The sequence below is a fragment of the Neopelma chrysocephalum genome, unplaced genomic scaffold, assembly GCF_003984885.1.
Source record: "Neopelma chrysocephalum unplaced genomic scaffold, ASM398488v2 Primary Assembly neopelma1_210, whole genome shotgun sequence".
Lineage (NCBI taxonomy): Eukaryota > Metazoa > Chordata > Aves > Passeriformes > Pipridae > Neopelma > Neopelma chrysocephalum.
This window is the reverse complement of record NW_020897872.1, coordinates 6070-28515: the sequence shown is the minus strand read 5'-3', so window position 1 is coordinate 28515 and position 22446 is coordinate 6070. Positions and strand designations below refer to the sequence as shown.

At 50.7% G+C, this 22446-nt stretch overlaps 1 protein-coding gene across 4 annotated transcripts in view; it reads right to left on the bottom strand.

The window, feature by feature from the left end:
- Positions 1 to 6615: 6615 nt before the first annotated feature.
- Positions 6616 to 22446, bottom strand: part of LOC113977239 (UDP-glucuronosyltransferase 1-1-like) — a 21894-nt gene continuing 6063 nt past the window's right edge. Inside the window, exons 1-5 of one of the 4 annotated variants that reach the window (XM_027703185.1) lie at positions 21299 to 22247; positions 11322 to 11453; positions 11138 to 11225; positions 9636 to 9855; positions 6616 to 7402 (exon numbers count right to left, since the gene is read on the bottom strand). In XM_027703185.1, coding sequence (XP_027558986.1) covers positions 7105 to 7402; positions 9636 to 9855; positions 11138 to 11225; positions 11322 to 11453; positions 21299 to 22159 — 1599 coding nt within the window. In that variant the 5' untranslated portion in view covers positions 22160 to 22247 and the 3' untranslated portion in view covers positions 6616 to 7104. Of the gene's footprint in view, positions 7403 to 9635; positions 9856 to 11137; positions 11226 to 11321; positions 11454 to 13458; positions 14372 to 16139; positions 17008 to 21298; positions 22248 to 22446 lie in introns of those variants that run through there. The other 3 variants (XM_027703186.1, XM_027703189.1, XM_027703187.1) reach the window with 3 other exon arrangements.

Here is a 22446-nt window from a genome sequence, read left to right as displayed (position 1 = left end):
TAATGAGCAGTAAAAGTTGGAACCACTTTTGGGGGGGGTTGGGGAAGCTGTGGCTGTTTTTTAGGTCGGAGAATCCACTTTTAAACTGTTTTTTGAGATAAGTCCTGTAAATATGTATTTTAAGGGGAAGCACAGTAAGTGCCCTTCCTCACCATGGTCAGGCTTTGGCAGGTACCAGGTGTGACTAAAGCACTGGATGAACTTGGAATATCCTCAAATCTGGGATGTCCTCGACCCACCAAGCACCTTGCACCAAAAAAGACCTTTTTTTTTCAGTTTTATTGCCAGGCCCTGTGAGCCCTTTGGCTGTTTTTTGGGTTGTTTTCATGTGTCTGCAGACTGGGTGTTTGCTCCTCTGTGGACAGGGAGATGCTGCCCCTTCCAGCTTCATCCCACCCAGGTGCTGCAGGACACCTCTGGAAGAAGCTGGAGGTTTGGGATTTGCCAGAGACCTCCTTGGGAGATGGACCAGGAGGATGCTGAGAGGGGATCACCCTCCCCTGGCACCAAACTGGGGGGAAGAGGCCAGGAAAGGGGAGGGAATTGCTGCCATCCAAAAAAAAAAAAAAAAGAGGGAAAAGAGAGAATTTTTCTCCTAATTTGAAATCTGAGCTCACTGGAGATGTTCCAGGGATTTTAACACTCCTTGCCATTATTTCAGAGGGCTTCAAGGCTCCTTGAGTCCAGTTGGAAATAATCTTTGCTCTGAACCTGGTGCCAACGAGCTCAGGATTTGTGGCACTGAGTGCCCGGATTTTTCTCCCTGTTCCTTTTATATCCAAGCTTTTGGAATGACCTTCCCTCCTCCTCCTGCTCCCAGCTTTCAGATATTTCACGTGGTAGGGAAACATTTTGGCACAGAAAGCTTATTTTAAGGGCAAAGTCTCTTTTTTTAGGGAAAAGCTGCTACAACAGAAAGGTTAATTAGAAAAGAGAGAAGGAATGGGATGGTGCTGGCAAAGGGAATGGTCTCCTTTCCTCTTCCCAGGATCACATCCATGATCACTCCGTGGACCCCACAAGTGAGTGAAATAGCACCTGAAGTTTCTCCCAGGGTTTGTGGAGAAACTCTTGGAGGAGTTTCCTGTGCAACTCAATGGGATTTGAGCAGCCAGACCCCCTTCTCTCTCCCTGAGGCACCCTAAGAGCACATTTTCCCCTGCAGGAGCAGAAATCCCTGTTGGAGTGAGGATACCTCCCTGTGCAGGCAGAGGGATGGATGCCTTTCTCCTGGGAGTTTCCCCCAGTCTTGGCTTTCTCCTTCTCCTGGGCAGGCCCTGTGATGGGAAGGGTGTCAGCAGCAGGGCAGGGCAGGAGTTTGGGCCTCCTGAGATTCAGGGATGTCCCTGGATAATTCCAGCAGTTCATTTCCCCCCCCCCTCCTTGGTTTTTCTCTCTACCTCAGGTTCTGCAAATTCCCTCCTGAACATTTCAGCAGCTGCCTAAACCACTTTGTGCTCAGGTCATCCACACCCTGTGCCCTCCCCAGTCCCATGGCATCACAGCCAGCATGTTTTGGGACCTGTGGGGTGACAACTCCATTAATTTCTCCCTGTCCTCGGCCTGAAATCCAATCCTTCCTCACCTGCTGGGACTGGGAATATGTCCTTGGGATGCCTTTTCCTTCAGGCCCTTCTCCAAATGATCTCTCTGGGCTTTGCATCCCCCCCCCCTTGTTCAGTGCCTGCTTGTTGTGCCTGTTGTTTAATGTTCCTTTTGGGGTTTTTTTGGTTTGTTTTTTTTTTTTTAAGAAAAAAGACTTTTGGAAAAAGAATATTTCAATTAAAGCTGTTACTATTCCAGTGCTCCCAGTTAGATGTCATCTGCTGGTGTCTCTTCATCCCAAAGCAGCCTGGATACCTGGGAGTCATTTGGTGGGTTTTCCACTCAATTCCTTCTCCTTCCCTCCCTCTCCAGGGGAAAGTTACTGGAACCCATCTCACCTCCCCAGGCTGCTGCTTTTGGTCGAGCTCTGGGTAAGAAAATTCCTGATTGTTTTGGCACAGAGATTTTTTCCTGATTGGAGGGAACATCCCTGTGTCTGGCCAAGGCAGTTGTGGTGCTCCTGCTTCCAATGGAGGTCAGATCCCAAGCCATGGAAGTGAAATATGTGGGACTCTGGCTGTGGCTTCAGCTTGCCAAAGGTGAGGAAGTGATGGTTGATGGATTCCTGACCCCACAGGAGGCACGAGCCCTACAGCATCCCAAAGAATAACAGGGAAGTAACAGCCTCACTCCATGCTGGGAGTGACACTGGTTGTGGTTTCCCCTTCCTTCCACTGCCCATCCCTGAATCATCCCATACTCCTCCTGCCTTGCTGAAATCACCTCCCCACCCCATCAAGGAGTTGGGAATAATCCTGCCCTGCTCTGATTACCCCCCACTGAGCAGCAATTAAAACTTCCAGCTGTGTGGCCTCATCCGGCACAAAGGGACAAACTGGGATGCAGTTTGGGACAAGGACCTGGAGAGGGATGTTTGGGAACAGTCACAGCTTGCTTGGATCTGCCCCAGCAAAGCAGGGTCCATGTCTCCCCTCCCTGAGATAATCCAGGCTGGGAGCATTCCCAGGGAAAACAATCTGCTCCCTTTGTTCAGGCTGCTTTTGGAGCACCAAGACCTGGCTGGGGGGGATCTGGGATTTGCTTGATGATTTCTTTTCTCATCCTAAGGAATCAGATCCAATGGAACCTTTAACCTTCCCGTAATAGGGAGGGAATTGCTGCCAGGAGCACTTGCAGGGCCCTGTCAGAGCAGAATTGGGTGACAGTGGCCTTTAGAGGGAGGTGAGACCTTCTCCCTGACAGGAGGGGAGAGCTGGGGAGGGTCGGGCTCTGCCCCAAGGGAACAAGGGACAGGATGAGAGGAAACGGCCTCAAGTTGCACCAGGGAAGGTCCAGGTTGGATATCAGGGAAAATTTCCTCACTGGAAGGGTGGTCAGGCACTGGAAGGGGCTGCCCAGGGCGGAGGTGGAGTCGCATCCCTGGAAATGGTACTGGGGACATGGTTTAATGCTGAACACGGTGGTGGTGGGTTAATGGTCGATCTTGGAGAGCTTTTCCAATCTTAACAATTCCATAGGTTTCCCTGGGCTTTAAAGCCTAAAGCTGGAGCTCTTTGCTCCTCTCCAGGCTCAGCTGAGCACATTCCTCCCATGGAGGAAGAGACTGTCCTGGGTTTTGTCCCTGATTCCTTCTGGCAATCCCTTCTGCCCTGGATTCATCACACTCACCCATAAGTACCTCCTCAAACCACCCTGCAGGGGACAGTTGGAGAGCTGTGGTCCTGCTCCAGCTGAAAGGGGCTGGCTGTGCTGGTGCCAGCTCCCTGTCACCCTCAGGCAGTGCTGCCGTGGGATGGGACATCTCCAGTGCCAGGCTCACTCCCTGGGATGCTGCAGGGATAACTCCAGGGCTTGGACTGCTTCCCACAGGGGGCTGTGTGGTGTGGCCCCCCCAGAATTCCCCCTGAACAGCTCCCCAGGCTCTCCGGGAGAACAAGGCTCTGTAATCCCAAACCAACTTCTTCTGTGTGGAGTCAGGTGGCTTTGGGGTGGCTTTCAGTGGTTTTCATTAAATGAGGCTTCCCCTCATCCACGCCCCTCTGGGAAGCGGGATGCACAACCACAGCTGCTCATCTCGTGCTCCCAGTGCTTTCCCACAGTGGGGAATGAGGCTGGAAGGGAGTTTGGGAGCTCCCAGGAACCCCCCTCCCCCCCCAGACTGGTGTCACTGGGTACCAGCAGCAGGAAGGATTTACTTTGTAGAAAGCCACCCAAAAGAGAGGTGATAAATGTAATTAATTAATGAATTAAGTGCAGCTCTGAGGAACATAAGGGAGAATGGCTTTAAGCTGCCAGAGTGTACGTTTAGATGGATATTGGGAAGGAATCCTTCCCTGGGAGGGTGGGGAGGCCCTGGCACAGGTTGCCCAGAGAAACTGTGGCTGCTCCATCCCTGGAAGTGTCCAAGGCCAGGCTGGACAGGGCTTGGAGCACCCTGGGGTGTCCCTGTGGGCCAGGGGTCTCCGTGGACCCCCACACTGGGGAGGTGGAGGAGCCTCAGAGCTGCCCAGAGCTCCCACGGCAATGGAAAAGCCTCCCTACTGCCCTTGAGGGGTGAGGCTGCAGAAACCCTGTGGCTGCAGAAAAATGTCAGCAATTCCTGTCATTTCCCGTGGTCTGGCTGGTGGGAAGCAGGGAAAGGTGCCAAGTGCATCCTGCCCTGGGAGCCAGGGCCGCTGTGTCCCCCAGGACACCCCATCCCAAACCAAAGAGCCTCTTGGCCGTGTTGTGCAGCTGGGGTGGGGCTGAGGGGCACTAGAAAAGCTGGGAGCAGCACTGTCTCCACTGCTTTTTTTTCCCCCCAGTCTTACTGGATGTTAAAATCCAGGGAAAAATAAAATCAACACTACAAAAAAGTCCCCGGGTGGGAGCAGAAAGCACCAGCTCTGGAGGGGGTTATGTGGGTGCTCAGTGATGCTGAGTGGGAGGTGTTTGTACCCCCAAGGGATTTTGGATGCTTCTTTTCCCAAAGATTTGAAGGGTTTGCTGGAAAAGCTTAGCCTGGGGCTCTGGGGAACTCGGGGAGGGGAGTGAGGGTTGGTCCTGCCTCAGTTTCCCCTCCCGGGAGGTGCCCCAGCCCCAGCTCTGAGCCTTCCAAACGGGCTGAGATGTGGAGTTCTCCATCTCCTGGGAAGGGGAGCTGGGCTGGAGGCTCTGCCCTGGTCAAGGATCCAGTTAAGGGGCAATAAGAGGGGACATTGTCCCCGATTGACCCTTCCCTTGGGAAAGTTTGGGAGAACCACTGGCGATGCTGCAGCCCCTCCAGCTCCTTCCTCTGCACCAAAGCCGTTGCTCCAAAGAGCTTTGGCTCCTAATTCCTTCTGAAAATCATCTCCTTGCTGCAGGCTCCGTATTCCTGGAGCACAGGTGGACAAACAAGTCGCTGTCCCACCCACCTGGGCTGGTTTGGTAGGAAGGGGGGGCCTTTTCCTGGATTTCTCTCGGTGATCCCAGAGTGGCCTCTGCTGGACACTCCAGTCCTGGCCCTGCATATCCTTTCTCCAAGGGAAAATAAAGAGCAGGAGGACAAAGTAGTCGAGGCTAAGGAGAGTGAAGGGCAAAAAGGAGAGGAAGAGGAGGAGGATACCCACTTTCTGCAGCAGTTTCGCTTTGGCAAAAAGCCTTAAATCTTTTTTTTTTAAGATCTTTCCGAAATCAAAGAAATCAGGGGATGGGCATTTTGATTCTTTTTTACTCTCAGCTCTTCTTCCCCTCAGTGAGAGGTTTCGAGCTGCAATTGTGATATTTTTGTATTTTTTTTTTCTCCTTATTCTGGTCATCTGACCTGACATCAAAGGGTTTCCCCTTGTCCCTGCAGAAAAAGTCACCAGATTGCTCCCGAGGGAACTCAGAACTTCTCCTCAAGGACATCCCAAAGTGGTTTTGTTCTGCATCCAACAGCTGCTGGAAGCTCAGAGGGGACTGAACCCACCACGGGTGGGGCTGTGCCGGCTCCAAAAGGTCTCTTTTCCAGGGGCACTGCTGTCCCCGGGCTCCAGCCAGGACAGGGGACACCTGGAGCTGGCACTTGAGGAACGTGTGGAGCTGCAGGAACTGCACTTGAAAAGCAGCTCAGCCCTCACAGCCCAAAAAAGGGTTTCCTTCTTTTTGCTGCAGGAAGGAGGAGGGCAGGGAAAGGCACGTTTGGGAACAGTCACAGCTTGCTTGGATCTGCCCCAGCAAAGCAGGGACCATGTCCCCCCTCCCCGAGATAATCCAGGCTGGGAGCATTCCCAGGGAAAACAATCTGCTCCCTTTGTTCAGGCTGCTTTTGGAGCACCAAGACCTGGCTGGGGGGATCTGGGATTTGCTCGATGACTTGTTTTTATCATCCTAAGGAATCAGATCCAATGGAACCTTTAACCTTCCCTTAATAGGGAGGGAATTGCTGCCAGGAGCACTTGCAGGGCCCTGTCAGAGCAGAGCTGGGTGACAGTGGCTCTCTCATTGCTGCAGGAAGGAGGAGGGCAGGGAAAGGCCTGCAAAGCCCTGGACAGGCTGGGGGTGCCATGGGGGGCCCTGAGATTCGGGAGACAGGCTGAGGATGCACTGGCTTGAACTTCACAGCTTCCTCCAAGTTCCTGCTTTTTCAAACAGCAGCACCAGGACACCTGGACTGGGACAGCCCAGTTTGGAGCCCTCGATATGAACCTGGGAACTGTGGCAGCCTCAGGATGTCACCTCTCAGCAAGTGACACGGGAATGCTGACAAGGAGAGCTTGTGGATCAAAGTGGCTTCAATCCTTCCCTTCTCCAGCTCTTTCTCCCTGATCAAAGTGTCCACCCCCCTCTCTCTCAAGGCAGAAAACACCAGAGTCGTTATTTTTAGTATTTGGGGTTTATTTATAGGGCTGGGGTTTGGGTTTTTACCTGAGCATCACTCCCCAGGAATCAATCAGTTGGGGTTTATAACTGATGCTTACAAAGGTCTCATCACCAAACAGGTGAGCTCCAGTCACAGCACTGAGCAGGAGGAAGCTGGGGGGAAACACAGTGGTTTTCCAGCAGCTTCCCTGCCAAACCCCTTGGTTTTGTTCAGGATATTCCCAGCCCCATTGGAAGCTTAGTTTCCATTATCAGTGCATAACATTTGCCTCTTCTACAACACAAAAGATCTCAGAGTGTTTGATAAACCTGACACTAGATATTTCTCCTAAAACCCTGGAAGACTTCCAAAATCCCTGTATATCCCTGTTGCATGGAGAGGTGAAAACAAAAAGTCCCTCTGAGGCCTCTGTACACCAAGAGGTGGAAACCAGGAGCCTTGGATTTCCCACTCGGCCCTGAAGTGTCTGAGCATGAAAAGCAATTTCCCCACAAGGTATTTTGAAACAACAGATTCTTAATTAAAGGCAAAAAATTATCTCAGTGCAACAACCCCTCTTGTGGTGCTATTTTAAAGGATCCCTATTATTGCTGGACTGAAAATCAGTGTTTATTGCAGTGAAATCTGAGCTGTTCTCTGATCCTTGGGGTCCAGAGCAGAGGATTTATCTCCCACCACGGGTGTCACCCGCTGGTGGGACTCGGAGTCACCTGCTAGTGGGTCTTGGATTTGGCTGCTTTCTTTGTCCTTCCCTTCTTGCCACAGCACCTGCGGCAGCAGCACAGGCAGCACTTGAAGGAGATGAAGAGGGAGAGGAGCAGCACGACCAGGAGGAAGGCCAGGACATCCAGGGAGTGGTACTGCACCCAGTTGAGGTCGTGGGCAGCAGGCCTGAGGTGTGGGGCCCCTTTGTGCCTCATCACAAACTCCACCCAGTGCACAGCCAGGTCCAGGGGGTGGATGGGCCTGTCCAGGTGAAGGTCTGAGAGGCGCTGGATGTTCTCCTTGTACCTGCCAGGGGAAGTTTTCAGTCACGGAATGGTTTGGGTTGGAAAGGAACACAAAGCTCATCCAGTGCCACCCCCTGCCATGGGCAGGGACACCTCCCACCAGCCCAGGTTGCTCCAAGCCCTGTCCAACCTGGCCTTGGACACTTCCAGGGATAGAGAAGCTACAGCTTCTCTGGACTCCACTGGACTTGTGCTTCTGAGACTGAGCCCCCCCAAAATGAGGATGTGCAGATTCAGTTGTCTGATGGCCCCTGGGGGCTCCTCTGATGGTGTTTCCCTCCCCATTCCCACCCCTTGAAGAGGAGGATGGCAAAGTTACAGGCCCAGATAGTGCTGTTTTCAATGCCAAATAAAGAGGGAAAGGTATCAGAAAACAAGGAAAAGCTTAGTCTGAACTCTCAGCAAAACCTCTGGGGTGAAGGTCTCTGGCTGAAATGGCAGACTGAGGTAGAAAAGCTATCCAGCTTTTCAAGATCAAGCTGCTGCATCATCATAATTATTGGTATTACCATTATATTATTATAATTATTATATTATTATATTATAATATTATTATATTTTCAGGCATTGGAACGGCCTACCCAGAGAGGTGGTGGATTCACCATCCCTGGAGGTTTTTAAAAAGAGATTGGATGTGGCCCTTAGTGCCATGATATAGTAATTGGAGTTGGATCAGGGGTTGGACTTGATGATCTTGGAGGTCTTTTCCAACCCAACCTATTCTATGATTCTATGATTCTATTATTATCATTATATTATCATTATTATTGCTGTCAGAACAGTGGTTAGGAAGCACTGTCAGTAAGGTGCTATTTCTCAGCAACATGACGGAGGAGAGGATACCAAGGACTAAGAAACTGGGAATGGGAGGAGGGAAGAGCTCTTATGTCTTCAAGCTCCTTTCCTCTGTGATGCCTTAAAACTCCCTGGCCATGCTGACTGCAATCCTGGGATCTTCCCTGCCCTTCCCCAGTGCATCCCTGCATGTTCCTCCTGCTCTGTGCTGGAATTGCCCAGCCTGCAGCTCTCTGTGCTCACACAGCTCCTGAGGAACTCCAGGGAGGGAAAAAAGAGTGAGAAAACTCATCTGTAAAATAAATGAGTGGTAACAGCTCTGTTTGGTGAACCCTGCCAGCTGGAAAGCAGAGTTCCTAAAGGAATAGAGCCTCTGGAATACTCCAGGGCACCACCACTTGCCTCCAGCACCTCTGGGCAAGCCTCATGCAAAGAAAATCAACCATTCCACCTTTCCAGGCTCTCCCCTGACTTGTGTCACCACTGGGTTGGGGAATAAAACCTGTTTGCCACCTCTCTCTTCACCTATTGCCTTTCCTGCCACGTTGTGTCCAAGCCCCCTTTGCCTGGGAAATTTGGGTTTAGGAGGTGACATTTTGGTCAAATTGACTTATTCCACTGCATTTATACCACATCTTCTCTGATCCCTGCATCCTCTGATCCCTGAATCCTCCAAACCTTCATCCTCTAAACCTGAATCCTCCAATCTCTGCATCCTCCAATCTCTGCATCCTCCAATCTCTGCATCCTCCAATCTCTGCATCCTCCCATCCCTGCATCCTCCAATCTCTGCATCCTCCCATCCCTGCATCCTCTAAACCTGCATCCTGCAATCCCTGCATCCTCCCAACCTTCATCCTCTAAACCTGAATCCTCCAATCCCTGCATCCTCCAATCTCTGCATTCTCCCATCCCTGCATCCTCCAATCTCTGCATCCTCCAATCTCTGCATCCTCCAATCTCTGCATCCTCCCATCCCTGCATCCTCCCATCCCTGCATCCTCTAACCCTGCATCCTCCCATCCCTACATTCTCCCATCCCCGCATCCTCCCATTCCTGCATCCTCCAATCTTTGCATCCTCCAAACCTGCATCCTCCTATTCCTGCATCCTCCAAACCTGCATCCTCCCATCCCTACATCCTCCCATTCCTGCATCCTCCCATTCCTGCATCCTCCAAACCTGCAACCTCCAATCCCTGCATCCTCCAATCCTTGCATCCTCTAAACCCGCATCATCCCATCCCCGCATCCTCCAAATCTGCATCCTCCAATTCCTGCATCCTCTAAAGCTGCATCATCCCATCCCTGCATCCTCCAAATCTGCATCCTCCAATTCCTGCATCCTCCAAATCTGCATCCTCCCATCCCTGCATCCTGGCAGTCCCCGGTGGTGCCACACAGCCGTGCCGGCAGGAAGGCCGCGCTCCTGTCACTCACTTTTTGTCATTAATGACGGCTTTCAGGGCAGTGGAGATGTCCTGGGAGGTCATTTCCAGGATGTTCAGGGTCAGTCCTGCTCCCCTGGACTCCACTCTCTTGGCATTGTCCATCTGGTCTCCAAACAGGGGCATCAGCACCATGGGCACCGCGTTGCAAATGCCCTCATAGACCCCGTGGGAGCCCCCGTGGGTGATGAAGGCTCGAGTCTTGGGGTGGGCTGTGGAGGCAAACACAGGCTTGGGGTTACTTACTCACAGCAACACAAAACCTGCCCAAAAGACAGCCCTGGTTGCTGTAAATCAAGACCTTTGGGCTGTTGGGGGTATAAATCAAAAGCTTTGAGCTGTCCGTTCCTTATGGACTGAGGGGAGAGAACAGGGGGTTGAAGGAACCCGGAGTTGGAGAGCTCTGTCTTGGTTGGGGTAATCACTGGAAAATCCTCCAAGGACTTTAGGATTAAATCAGAGCGAGGAGGGGTTAAAGTGGATGTTGCCATTGAACTACTTTTTTACCAGGGTTAGGTTGGATCTCAGGAAAAGGTTCTTTCCCCAGGGGGTGATCAGGCACTGACCAGGCTCCCCAGGGAACGGTTGTGGCAACAAGCCTGTCTGAGTTTGGACAATGCTCTTGGGCACATGGGGGGATTGTTGAGGTGTCCTGTGCAGGGCCAGGAGCTGGACTGGATGATCCTGATGGGATCTCAGCATATTCTGTGATTCTCTGATTTGCTGGTTGCGAAGATCTCCCACAGCTGAGCCTGTTGTCTCACCAACAGATGCTCTCCTGGCAACATCACATACAACTTCACCACTTTGCAAAGCCCAAAGACCTGCCTGGAAACGCACACTTGAGGACCCTAAATTTGCTTTTCAGCCCAGCAGGCATGACAAAAACACAGCTGGGGCGTCGAGACTGGTTAGTGAGAGATAAAGACTCCCGTTTTGGACTGGGAGTTTTGGGAACACTTTCCATCAGAGCTGTTCCATAATTCAGCAGTTCTGAAGATGCACTTTCTCAAAGACAAGCTCTGGCTCCAGCAGCAAAGGCTGCAAGGATGGTCTGTGACCCACAGGGACAGGGTCAGCTGGTGGTGACTCCCAGCAAGGCCTGTGACCCACAGATGATGCTCATGGGGTTTTACAACAGTAGAAGAGTGGAAGAGTAAAAGTTGGGAGGGTCAAAGGGGGCCAATCACAGATGAGGGGTCTTACAAAAAACCCAATCAGGTAGGGAGTTAACAGCCAAATAAGGAAGGGGTTAACAAAAGACCAATGAGAACACCTTAGGACATCTTCCCAGGACACTCCTGCCTGAGAGATAAGGGGTCTTTACAGAGGGTGTCGGGAAGAAGGAGCAGTGACTCTGCAAAAAGCCATCTTAACACATGTTTAAACAACATTAAAAACTTCTGATTCACCAGTCCATCTTTGGCAGGACTTTTTCCATAAATCCATTGCTACAGAAACCCCCTGGTGCCTTTTGAGGCTTCTCAGACCTACCCAGGAGATCGTTCTGTGGCAGCCACTTGACGAGCTTCACGTTCTTGGGCAGGTTGGAGGGCGTCGGGCCCGTGTATCGCCACAAGACCTGCCAGGAGGAGCCAACAGCACGTCAGTTCTCAGCAGGAGAGGGATGGGAGGGCCTGGAAACAGCCCTGCTGGAAGGGGAAGAGGGAAATGGTACCGTCTGAGGGACTGTTCCCAAGGCATCTGCGATTTCCATGGCTTTCTTCATGGGGATCTCGGAGACCATGGAGCCCAGCGAGAAGACAACGATGCCGTGTTCTCCAGAGGCATTCACAATGGCTTCAAATTCCTGCCAAAAGGAAGCACACCCTTGGTCAAGGTCCTTTCCAGGTCAGATGCTGGAAGTGCTGTGGTGTTCTCACAAAACTCCCTGGAAAGGCAATAAAATAAGCAGTCGACACAACAAACCAAAAATGTGACACAACACCACAAAATTATGATCAGGAAAACCAGCTGTGGGCAGGAAAATGAGTCCTGGGGAAAAAGAAATGGGCGCAGGTGGGTGAACAAAGTCAGGGAGGTGCCTGAGCTCGGATTCACGATGGACCTGAGGAAAAATTGGCTCGAAAACAATTGTGTAGCAAAACCTGTCTGCTCAAAGACATGGTCTGTGCCACAAAAATGAGGCTGGACCAATTAAGGAGATCAATTCATAGAATCCTAGAATGAGGTCCCTTCCCACCCAAACCAAAGCCCATCTCATTCCACTCCCTGCCATGGCAGGGACACCTTCCACTCAACCAGGTTGCTCCAAGCCTTGGATAGATCACCATCATATTTCTCCTGGCAGCCATTCCCCAGGTGGCTCATTTCCACATTTATTTTAAGTCTGGATTTAGACCTGATGTTCTTCTTTTCAGACCCAGAGTTGCAAGAGAGAATTAAAATTTTGGACAAGTGTTCTGACAGCTTGAACTCCTCGTACCTGGATTTATTGTCTTTCCTTTGAGTAGGATAATATTGAAGTGCTGCCAGAGGTTTGTATCTATTTGGTTTGATTGGTTTCAATAACAGAAGGACCAAGAGATCCAGCACTGGAATCCAAGAACAAAGGGATTCCAATGAAGCACAAAAACAGCCGAAGGCTGGAGCAAAAATTCTTTGCCATAGAAAAATATTTGGTCAAGCCAGGGAGGGAAAGACAAAAGGAAACTGTTGCAGGAATCAGAGTGAAAGAAGTGGAATAAAATGAACTAAAAGTCCATGTAAGTCTGGCAAGTGAAATCTTATCTCCAGGATCTGATGGGATAACCATGGAATGATTTGGGTTGGAAGGGACTTCAAAGATAATCTCATTCTAACCCTCTGCCATGGGGAGGGACAATCAAGACTGACTCTCTTAGTTCTGCTCTTTACCACAGTTTTGGGGCTGTCTAGAGGCATATTTGACCCAATTTATTTTCTGTGGGATCAGTCACACCAGTCCAACGTTCTGCTCGGAAGTGCCACTACTCTTAGGAAATCTTTTGCAGTCCTGCTTTGGGAATATTCAGGTTATTTTAGCAGTGTTTTTAATGAGCATCTGCTCATCTCAGTGGGTGCTACTCACCACCTTTATGAAATACCTGCAGTGGACACTCACTGGAAAATAAGAGAATTAGGAAGATTTCTTAATGCAAAGCAGGAGATATTGAGGAAGTTTGGCACAGTTCAAACAAAATACATTTACAGTCCAGAGTATTTCACACAACAGTGGCAGAAGGGCTGCTTCACTGGTGGGGTGGGTTTCATCCTGAAGTTCATGCAATATCCTGAGCTGGAAGGGACCCACAAGGATCATCCAGTCCCACTCCTGGCCGTGCCCGGGACACCCCAACAATCCCACCCTGTTCCTGAGGGTGTTGTCCAAATGCTCCTGGAGCTCTGGCAGCCTTGGAGCCTGTTCCAGTGCCATCCAGTGCCCTGGGGAGCCTGTTGCAGTGCCTTCCAGAACCCTCTCCTAACACCCAGCCTACACCTCCCCGGCAGCTCCAGCTGTTCCCTCGGGTCCTGTCACTGCTCACAGAGAGCTGCTGCCCCTCCACTGCCCCGCGTCAGGGAGCCGCAGACAGGAAGAAGGAAAAGGGAATGGAAATAGGGAAAATGGGAAAAGGAAAAGCCGATTTTTTGGTACAGCTTTGCCTGGGAATATAGAGGTGTCCTACAAAGTAACTCCTCATCTCTCCAGGGCTGGACGCCGAGGTGCCCAAGTGCTTGCCCAGCCACTCCCGCCTGGCATCACTTATTCCTGCCTGGGAGCTCCATCTCCTGGAGAGAACTCTCAGTGCAGGCAGCAGGGAAAGCAGGGAACTAACCCGGGACAACTTGTTTTCCCGAGTGCAGCCGATGCCCCCGACCAGGACCATGTTGGGCATGAGGGGCCGGGGGAACTCGAACACGAAGTCGTATTTCAGGAGCCAAAGGGCCGCGCGGCTCAACAGCTCTGGCACCGTCGCCTCCCGCCGCAGGAACTCCCTGATCAAGGGATCGTAGGGAGAATAAAGGAAAGAGCAAGCCAGGGAACTGCTCAGGCTGGCCACGAGGTTGCCCAGGCGCTGGAGGAAGCTCATGCGGTCCGTGAGGCGGGTGAAAGACCTGGGGATGTAGGAAGGAGGGCTGGGACAGAGGGTGGCCTGGGAGTCGAGGCCGCAGGGCAGCCCCCGGACGAAGTACACGGAAGGCAGGGAGAGGTGCTCAGCCACTATTTGCCCACAGGGAAAGAAAGGATCCATGAAAACAGCATCAAATCTGCTCTCCTCGAGGTACTGGATCAGCTCTCTGTCAGCCAGGAGACGTTTGCAGGAATCCAAGAACATGGTGGTAAAATTGGCTATTTTCGCGAGTTTCTCCAAGAAGGGCTGGGGCGTGAAGCTCCTGTGGCCCATCTGTCGGAATTCTGCCTCCACATACTCCCTGGTGTAAGACACAGAGTATGTTTTCAGGGTGTAAAGCCCCGATGGGCGGATCCGGAGGTTTGTCTGCGGTGCCACCACCACGACGTCGTGTCCCCGCTGCCGGAGCCGCTCCACGACCGGGCGCATGCTCAGCCAGTGGCTGCCGTCAATGGGCACCACCAAAAGCTTCCCACCTTCACCAAAGGTCCACAGGAGCAGGCAAAACACAGCCCAGGAGGCGGGAGAATGAAATCCTGGCTTGGAAGGAGTCATTTCCCTCTTGCGGCCAACAGAGTTTTAAACGGCTGCAGGAGGAGGAATGAACCATGGGGGTACTTTGCACTTGAATTTTAACTGAGGTGGGGTTTAATTTTTAACAGAGAGAAATTGGGGTAATTTTTAACTGTGGGTAAATATTGGGTTTATCTTCTGTGCATGGTGAAGGCTCTGAGTAACTGGGCACAAGTTGCACGTTCGGATCGACATCAGAGGATTCAAACACTCCAGGGAGGAGTGACAAAGGGAGGAGGGACCAAGGGAGGAGGGACCAACAGCATCTTGGGCTGAAAGGCTGAGCAAGAGTCATGAATGGGACTGACCCAGCAATCACTAACATCCAGGTAATGATCAACTCCCTGCCTTGGGTCCGCTCCAGTGACTGGACACAGAACTAGGAACAAGCCTGACCTTTAGATTGCTTTGTACCCTTGGAGTGTAACCAAGAAGCAAAGATTGACAGAGATTTGATATGCAGTGGGTTGTAAAGGTTTATCTGCAGATTTGTTGCTCTATCACAGCAATTATCACAGTGAAAGTCCTGGGTTTACAGTAGTAAAGGTGTCGCAAGCTGAGCAATAACTCCTGGTCTGAAAGGATAAACCCCTGACATCTCCCTGTCCGCACAGCACGAGGGAGATTTAGACAAGGGAGGGGAGATGGTTACAGTCCTGAAGGCTTCTTTTCCCAATCAGCCTCTTATTTGCTACCTTACACAAATCCAGAGGTAACAGAGCTCCCCCTGTGTCCCTGCACACCCCTGGTTTTGGGGTATTTGTACACATGGAATCCTAGAATATCCTCATTTGGAAGGACCCACAAGGACCATCCAGTCCAACTGCTGGCCCTGCCCAGGACACCCCAACAATCCCACCCTGTCCCTGAGGGCGTTGTCCAAACACTCCTGGAGCTCTGGCAGCCTTGGGACTGTGACCAAACCCTGGGGAGCCTGGTCAGTGCCCACCACCTTCTGAGGGAAGAACCTGAGATCCAGCCTAACCCCCCCGACACAGCTCCGTGCTCTGTGGCACTGAGAAGTGCCTGGGTATACCCACAGATTTCCATTTTTTTGTACAATCATCTCCTGTGATTAATTCCACAACTGTCAGGAATATTAAATTGCATGACCCTGAATTATTTTGTCATTTCTCTGACAAAGAACATGCCCTGAGTGTCCAATATGATGGTGATGTGCTTACAACAAGCTAAGCTACACCTACAGGCAGCTACACAGCTCAGGCGACTTGACCTAAGCTCTCCTGGAGAGAAACCCTTCAGGTGTTTGAAGAGCAAGCCTTGTGATCATCTATCAAAGCCTGAAATCCCACTCCCAGACCATCCTGGGATTCGATCACATACCGGATCAAGACAAATGTTACAGAACAGAGTCACAGGATACGCTGAGCTGGAAGGGACCCACAAGGATCATCCAGTCCAACCCTCAGCCCTGCACAGGCCCATCACCCTGTGCCCCAGAGGATCATCCAAACCCTGCTGGAGCTCTGGCAGCCTTGGGGCTGTGCCCACTGCCCTGGGGAGCCTGGGCAGTGCCCAACCAGCCTCTGGGGGAAGAACCTTTGCCTGAGATCCAACCTGAGCCTGCCCTGACACAGCTCCAGCCATTCCCTGGCTGCTGTCCCTGGTCCCCCCAGAGCAGAGCTCAGGGCCTGCCCCTCCTCTGCCCCTTGAGGAAGATGTGACTGCAGTGAGGTCTCCCCTCAGCCTCCTCTTCTCCAGCTGAACACACCAAGAGAGCACTTAAACCAGCACATCTTAAATAATCACCAATAAATGCCATGACACCCTTGGGGTAAGCAACGACCAACCTTTGACAGTGGCTTCTTCTGCACACAGTTGATGCCTCCAACATAGACCATGTTGGGCATTATGGGGCGCGGGTACTCAAAAACAAAGTCGTATCTCATCAGCATCACTGAAGCTTTGCTGAAGAGCTCCTGCATCGTTACATCTCTCTGCAGAAACTCAGAAGCCAAGTTCCTGTACTCTGTATAGAACAGGTAGCAAAGCACAGGCTCTGAGAGCTCAATCAGGAGGTTCTTCACACGCTCCGGGAATGTCATGTGATCCGAAGCGGAGGAGAAGGTCCTGGGCACGTAGGACACAGGGCTGGGACACTGGGCAACCTTGTAGTCTAAGGTGCACGGGAGGCCACGCATGAAGTAGACTGAGGGGAGGGAGAGATGCTCAGCAAGGATGGGGCCACAGGGCAGCACAGGGTCCATCATGATGGCATCGAACTTGCTGTCCTGGAGGTACCTCATCAGCTCTTGGTCGTACAAGAGGTGCCGACAGGCAGAGGAGAACAGGCTGGTCAGCTGGGAGACGTTGCTGAGCAGAGCTGTGATTGTTAACTCAAAGCTCTTCTCCCCCAGCTCGTGGTAGTATTTGTCCACAAACTCCTGCGTGTAGGGCACGGAGTATGTTTTGATGGTGAAGGACTGAGGGCTCTTCAGGAGCAAAGCGGCGTCAGGAACCACGGCCACGATTTCGTGCCCCTTCTCCCAGAGCTTCTCCAGCACCATGCGCATGCTCAGCCAGTGACTCCCATCCTGAGGCACCACCAAGAGCTTCCCAGCTCCTGCCACGCTCCAGAAAGCAAGGAAAAGAACCAGCCCAGCGGTTACCTGATGCCTCCACATCCCTGCTGTGGGGCAGGAAAGGAGATCAACTGCTCCTTCTTACTCCTTTCAGCAGAATATGAAGGCAGAAAATAGTTGTACCTCATTTATATCAGGGTGGACTTTAATGTTTACCCCTACAAAATGTTTGCTGAGACAGGTTACTGGAGTTCCAAGATCAGGGTTTGAACACTGATAAAAGCATGGATTAAAGTGCTATCAAGGCACCTCAAGAAGCTGTTCCATGCATTTAAGTTATCTCAAGTGATTGAGAACAATCAGCAGGGCCCTTGATTAGCAGAGGCAGCAGTTGCTTGTGGTTTTGCTGGGTCAGGGATGTCTCAAGTGAGTCACTCTGCACGTGGCTGGGCCAGATTCAAGGCAGGAGCCAACTTTTATGGCCACTGAGCTTCTCCAGAGAGCTTGTACTACAAAAACTGTGGTGAACTATTGACAAGGAAGACCTAAACCTCCGACCTTTGCTCGGAAAGGTGCCTGGAGTTCACACAGGATGCTCTCCGTGGTTTGCAGGAGCTGGCACGCCAAGAGTGCCAGTCAACCAGAGTTCGGGTGACTTATTAACCAAATACCTTTTTATCCAAACAGTGACACAGCACAGTGTGCAGCTCCTGCTCAAGAGGGGCCACCAGAGTTCATAGATGAGTGGCCTGAGGCCAAACATCTCTTTGAAAGCAAAGATGCAGCAGAACGTGAGGTCCTTGCTCAAGAGGGGCTGTAAGAGTTCACAGGTGAGACGCTATGGCACAAATGTGTTTGAAAGGTCACAATAACAGGTACTTTGCCAAAAGTTATCAAGGCCTGGCTGTGGTAGGAGCCAAGAGAAGCCCACACTTGTCTCCTGTGCTCACCAGAAGAAGGGGAGAACAGTTTGAGATGCCTCTGCATTCCCTAGGGTATGACTTCTAAGGCAGAAAAACCCCAAACCCACATTAGGAGTCCTGATCTTGATCACAGGCTACTTGATGGGGAGTAACAGTGATCCCAGAGTCACTGAGGTTGGAAAAGCCCTCCAAGGTCATCAAGTCCAAGTTTTGTCTGATCCCCCCCTTGTCCCCCAGCCCAGAGCACTCAGTGCCACGGCCAGTTCTTCCCTGGACACCTCCAGGGATGGGGACTCCAAATCTCCCTGGGCAGCCCCTGCCAAGGCCTGACCACCCTTGCCAGGAAGAAATTCCTCCTGGATTCTTCCTGATAACTGAGCCAAACTCTTTTGGGTAACAGTAAAAAAAAACAAAAAAAACCAAAAAAAACCCAAAAAAAACCAACCAACCAACCAACCAAAAAAACAACAAAAAAAAAACCCAACAAAAAAACCCCAAAAAAACCCCAAACAAACAAAAAAAAAATCAGTCACAAACGGTTTGGGAGATTTGGACTGAAAATTTGGAAAAAGATTTTTACCCTGGAGGTTTTTAAGGTTTGCCTGTGTAACAACACAGCTGTCCTGCTGTCCACTCCCAGGACTTCTTTAGATACCCAAATCTGGTTGATTTGAGTGGCATTTAAGTGCCTAATTATTCCTGAGAACCTGGGTTGAAGCTGGAGCAAGCGATGCAATGGAAACCCAACTTGTACCTGGGGGAATGAAACAGTTCCCCGTAACAAAGCAATGCTTTGGGTGGGAGGGACAGGCAAAGGCACTGGAAAACTTTCCAGATAAACCTAAAAAAAGCAGTTTGTGCTTGGAAGGAGGGCCTGGCCAAGCAGATCTCACCTGCCACTAAGGCATATTTCATGGATAGGGAAAAGCTGGATGCCAAAAGCTGGCAAGGTTACAAAAGCCAAATAAAATGCAGGAATGGCAACTGAACAAGAGCTGGATGGAGAAGACAAATGGTTTTAGATTCCCCTAACCAAGCACACCCAAACAGAGAGAGCTCTGAACAGTTTCTTCATGCCTGGAAGGGCTGTCTTGGAGCAGGCAGGAATGGTAGGAATTTTGCTTCATGGATTGGCCGCCCTTGCCAAAGGCACCGGAGTGGGGGAAGTACATTCAGAGGCCAACACTAAGCCTGATACTATGTCCTAAAATGCTTAATTGGAGAGGAGGTTCTCCATGTGGCCCATTAAAAAAAGGGATTCTCACAAGCCAGGAGGAAGGACTGTAACATCCAAAGAAACTGCATTAAAGAGGAGGGAGTTTCAGACATCAATAGGGAGGTTCACGCTGGATACTGGGAAAAATTTCTCCATGGAAAGGGTTACCAAGCATTGGAATGGGCTACCCAGGGAAATGGTGGAGTCACCATCCCTGAAAGTGTTCCAAAAATGCGTGGATGTGGCACCTGGGAACATGGATTGGTGGTGGGCTTGGCAGTGTTGAGTTGATGGTTGGATGATCTCGGAGGTCTTTCCCAACCTCAGCAATTCCATGATTCCATACAGTCCCACCCTGCTTAAGCCGAACTTTGGCTCTAGCTGGAAGTGAGACGACATTAAAAGGCCAAAAACCGAAGCTCCAGTTCCTGTGAGTCCACTCCCACATTTCTGTGGGAAAAGGATCTCACCTAACAAGGCAAAGCATTAAATACACCTTAAGATGGCAGTACTTACTCATGTAGTAAACTCAGAGTTGCAGACATACTCTTACCCTACAGACAGGCCCCTCAAATCTCATGTTTGACACACAGTTGTTCAGCCAAACATGGATCATCTGTGAGACACTAAAACAAAACGCTATAAAACACCACTGAAGAGGTAACAAAACCCAACCCAAACCCTTGAGGCTCGTAACAGTTTCAAAAAAAGGTCATAAAAGTTTTAGGAAAGTTCATAAAAGTTCAAAAAGAGTTCATGGAAGTTGTGACACTGGATTTTGAGCAACACAGGAACAGCCTTTCGCGTGATTATGAGGCTGAAGTCCACAAGTCCAGCCTGTTCCAAAGGCAAGGGTGGAAGGAGATAGAGGGGAAAGTAAAGCCAAAGTGCAGGGTTGAGTGCCAAGGCTGTGAGCTGGGAATGGTCCAACAAATATCCCAGAGAGGGGAATCCATGATTATCCCTCTTGTAAGCCTATAAATCCTGGCAGTCAGCCTGCACCTCTTATAACCACTCAAATCCTTTTTGAATTCATAGGTTTTGTCTACAAAAAATAGATAATCTGCTGCTTTTGAGGGGCTGACTTGGGGTTCTTAGAGTGCATGGTGTGGAAAAATTCTCCTTTTTGTTTGCTTTTCAGTGTTAGTCACAGGTCAAATATTGGGAGATACTCCCTGTCAGTCCCCCTTCCACCCTTAGCTTTTCCAGATTTTATACAAGGTTTAGCAGGACACTTCATTCCATCTCCATCTTTTCTAGACTTGAGTGCCAAGTTTGAATCCTCTTTAAAAATGCTTCATTTTTACTGTGTGAGATTCAGCTTTTCCCAAAAAATCAGCCTTATCTCACCCACTTGGCAAAGCCAATATCTGAAAAACTCAGCAGGAAGAGTTATTACTAAAAATAGAAGTTACTCTGCAAACCACAAAGTAGATTTGAAAACACATTAAAAAAAAAAGGCTGAAATAAACCCAAGAATAATTCTAGAAGAATAAAGTCGCCAACTTATACTTCATTTTAATTATGCCAGTTGATACTTTAAATAAGGAGCACCACTGGCCCTGGGATATGGAAAAAGAACGCCACAAGTTGGGAAAATGAGGCAATAGCAGCATCATGAAAGCCAGCAAAGGGAAAAGCAAAGTTCTGCTGCTGGCTTGGGATAATACCATAAAAAATAATAAAAAGCTGAATGTGAGATTGACAGTGGCAAAGCTGCAACACAGAAAATCTGAACTGGATACAGAATTAATTGATGTGATGAAGTGTGTTTGGTATAAGGGAGGTAGGAGATACTCAAAACTCAGCAAGGCAGAGGAAGGACCATCCTGACCTAACTGGACACACTCAGGAGGTTCCCTGAGAGGCCTCAAATGATGTTCCAAAGCAGAGGAAGTGTTTTTTCATGAGTCTCTCACAATTCAAAGCACAGAGAATCCACCCTTAAAGAACAAATACAGGAATGTAGAGGAAATCAGTCAAGTTGGATCAGAGGATGAGTGAAGGTCTCCTCAAACCAAGTGTGTCTTGCAACAGGTCAACAGGTGCTGGGACACCCCTCCAGTGCCAGTGTGGCTTGGAGCAGAGGCACAGCACTTCCCAGAGCTAATTCCATGTACAGCACTCCCTCCACCTCTACCTGCGATTCCTTCACTGACAGCAGTGCAGAACAAAAGCGGTCTGAAATCTTCCTGCCCCCGCCCACAGCCCGAGGACTCGGACACACCCTGCGCTCCAGCTCCTCGGAGCCACTCCAACCCCCCAGGGAAAACCAGAGCGTGACCCACCTGGCTGAGCTGCTTGGAAGCACAGTTTACTCCACTAACCAAAATCATGTTGGGCATCAAGGGCTTTGGGTAGTGCAAGACAAAGTCTATCTTCATGAGCCAGATGGAAGCCTGGCGGAGGAGATCCGGCACGGTCACATCCCGGTGCAGGAATTCTGAGGCCAGTCTGGCATACGGTTGGAAGACAGCGTCGCAGAGAAAAAAATTGGGGATGTCATAGAGCACATTCTTGACCCGCTGGAGAAAGGTCATGTGGTCTGTGTGGTCTGTAAAGACCCTGGGGACGTAGGAAGGGGGGTTGGGGCACTGGGTGGCTTGATATTCCAAACCACAGGGGATTTGCTGCAAGAAATACACGGAGGGGACCGAGAGATGCTCTGCCAGGATCTGCCCGCAGGGGAGAATGGGGTCTGTAAGGAGGGCATCAAACTTGCTGTCCTCAAGGTACTTGATGAGCTCCCTGTTGTGGAGCAGGTGTGTGCAGGTGGCCAGGAACAGAGCAGAGGTTTTCTTTGACCGCTGATAAAGCCTAACGACTCTCGCCAGGAAAGAGCCCCCTTCAAACAAGTCCTTTGTAAATCCTTGGAAATCTTCATCCATCTCTTCCTGCGTGAAAGGCACTGGGTACATCTTCATCACAAAGTTCTTGGATGGCTTGATGTACAAACTGACTTCAGGGGCGACCACGACCACCTCGTGTCCCTTCTGCCGGAGACCGTCCAGCACCTCCCTCATGCTGAGCCAGTGGCTCCCGTCCACTGGCACCACCAGGAGCTTCCCACCCACAGCCAAACCCAGCAGGGACAGCAGCACCACCAGTGTCACTGTGAAGCGAAGGGGAGCACTGAGCCCTGAGGCCATTCCTGCAGAAACCAGGGAAGTGCCTCCAAGGAAGGAACCACCGGCAGCACTGGCGCCCACTCTGCACTCTGGAGCAATCTGTGCCTCAGCCCGACTTTTGACCCCTCAGCTGTTTGCCCTGTGGTAAATCTGTAATCACGGGTGATAAAAGGCTGCAGAACCAGCAGCAGAGCTCAGCAATCTGATAAATGTGGTGGGTGCTCCAGATAAGCCTCTTGTGTTTCTGTAGTAAAAGCTTTGTCACCTTTGAGCAGGACCTGCCAAGCCAACCATTGAATTTGTTCTCT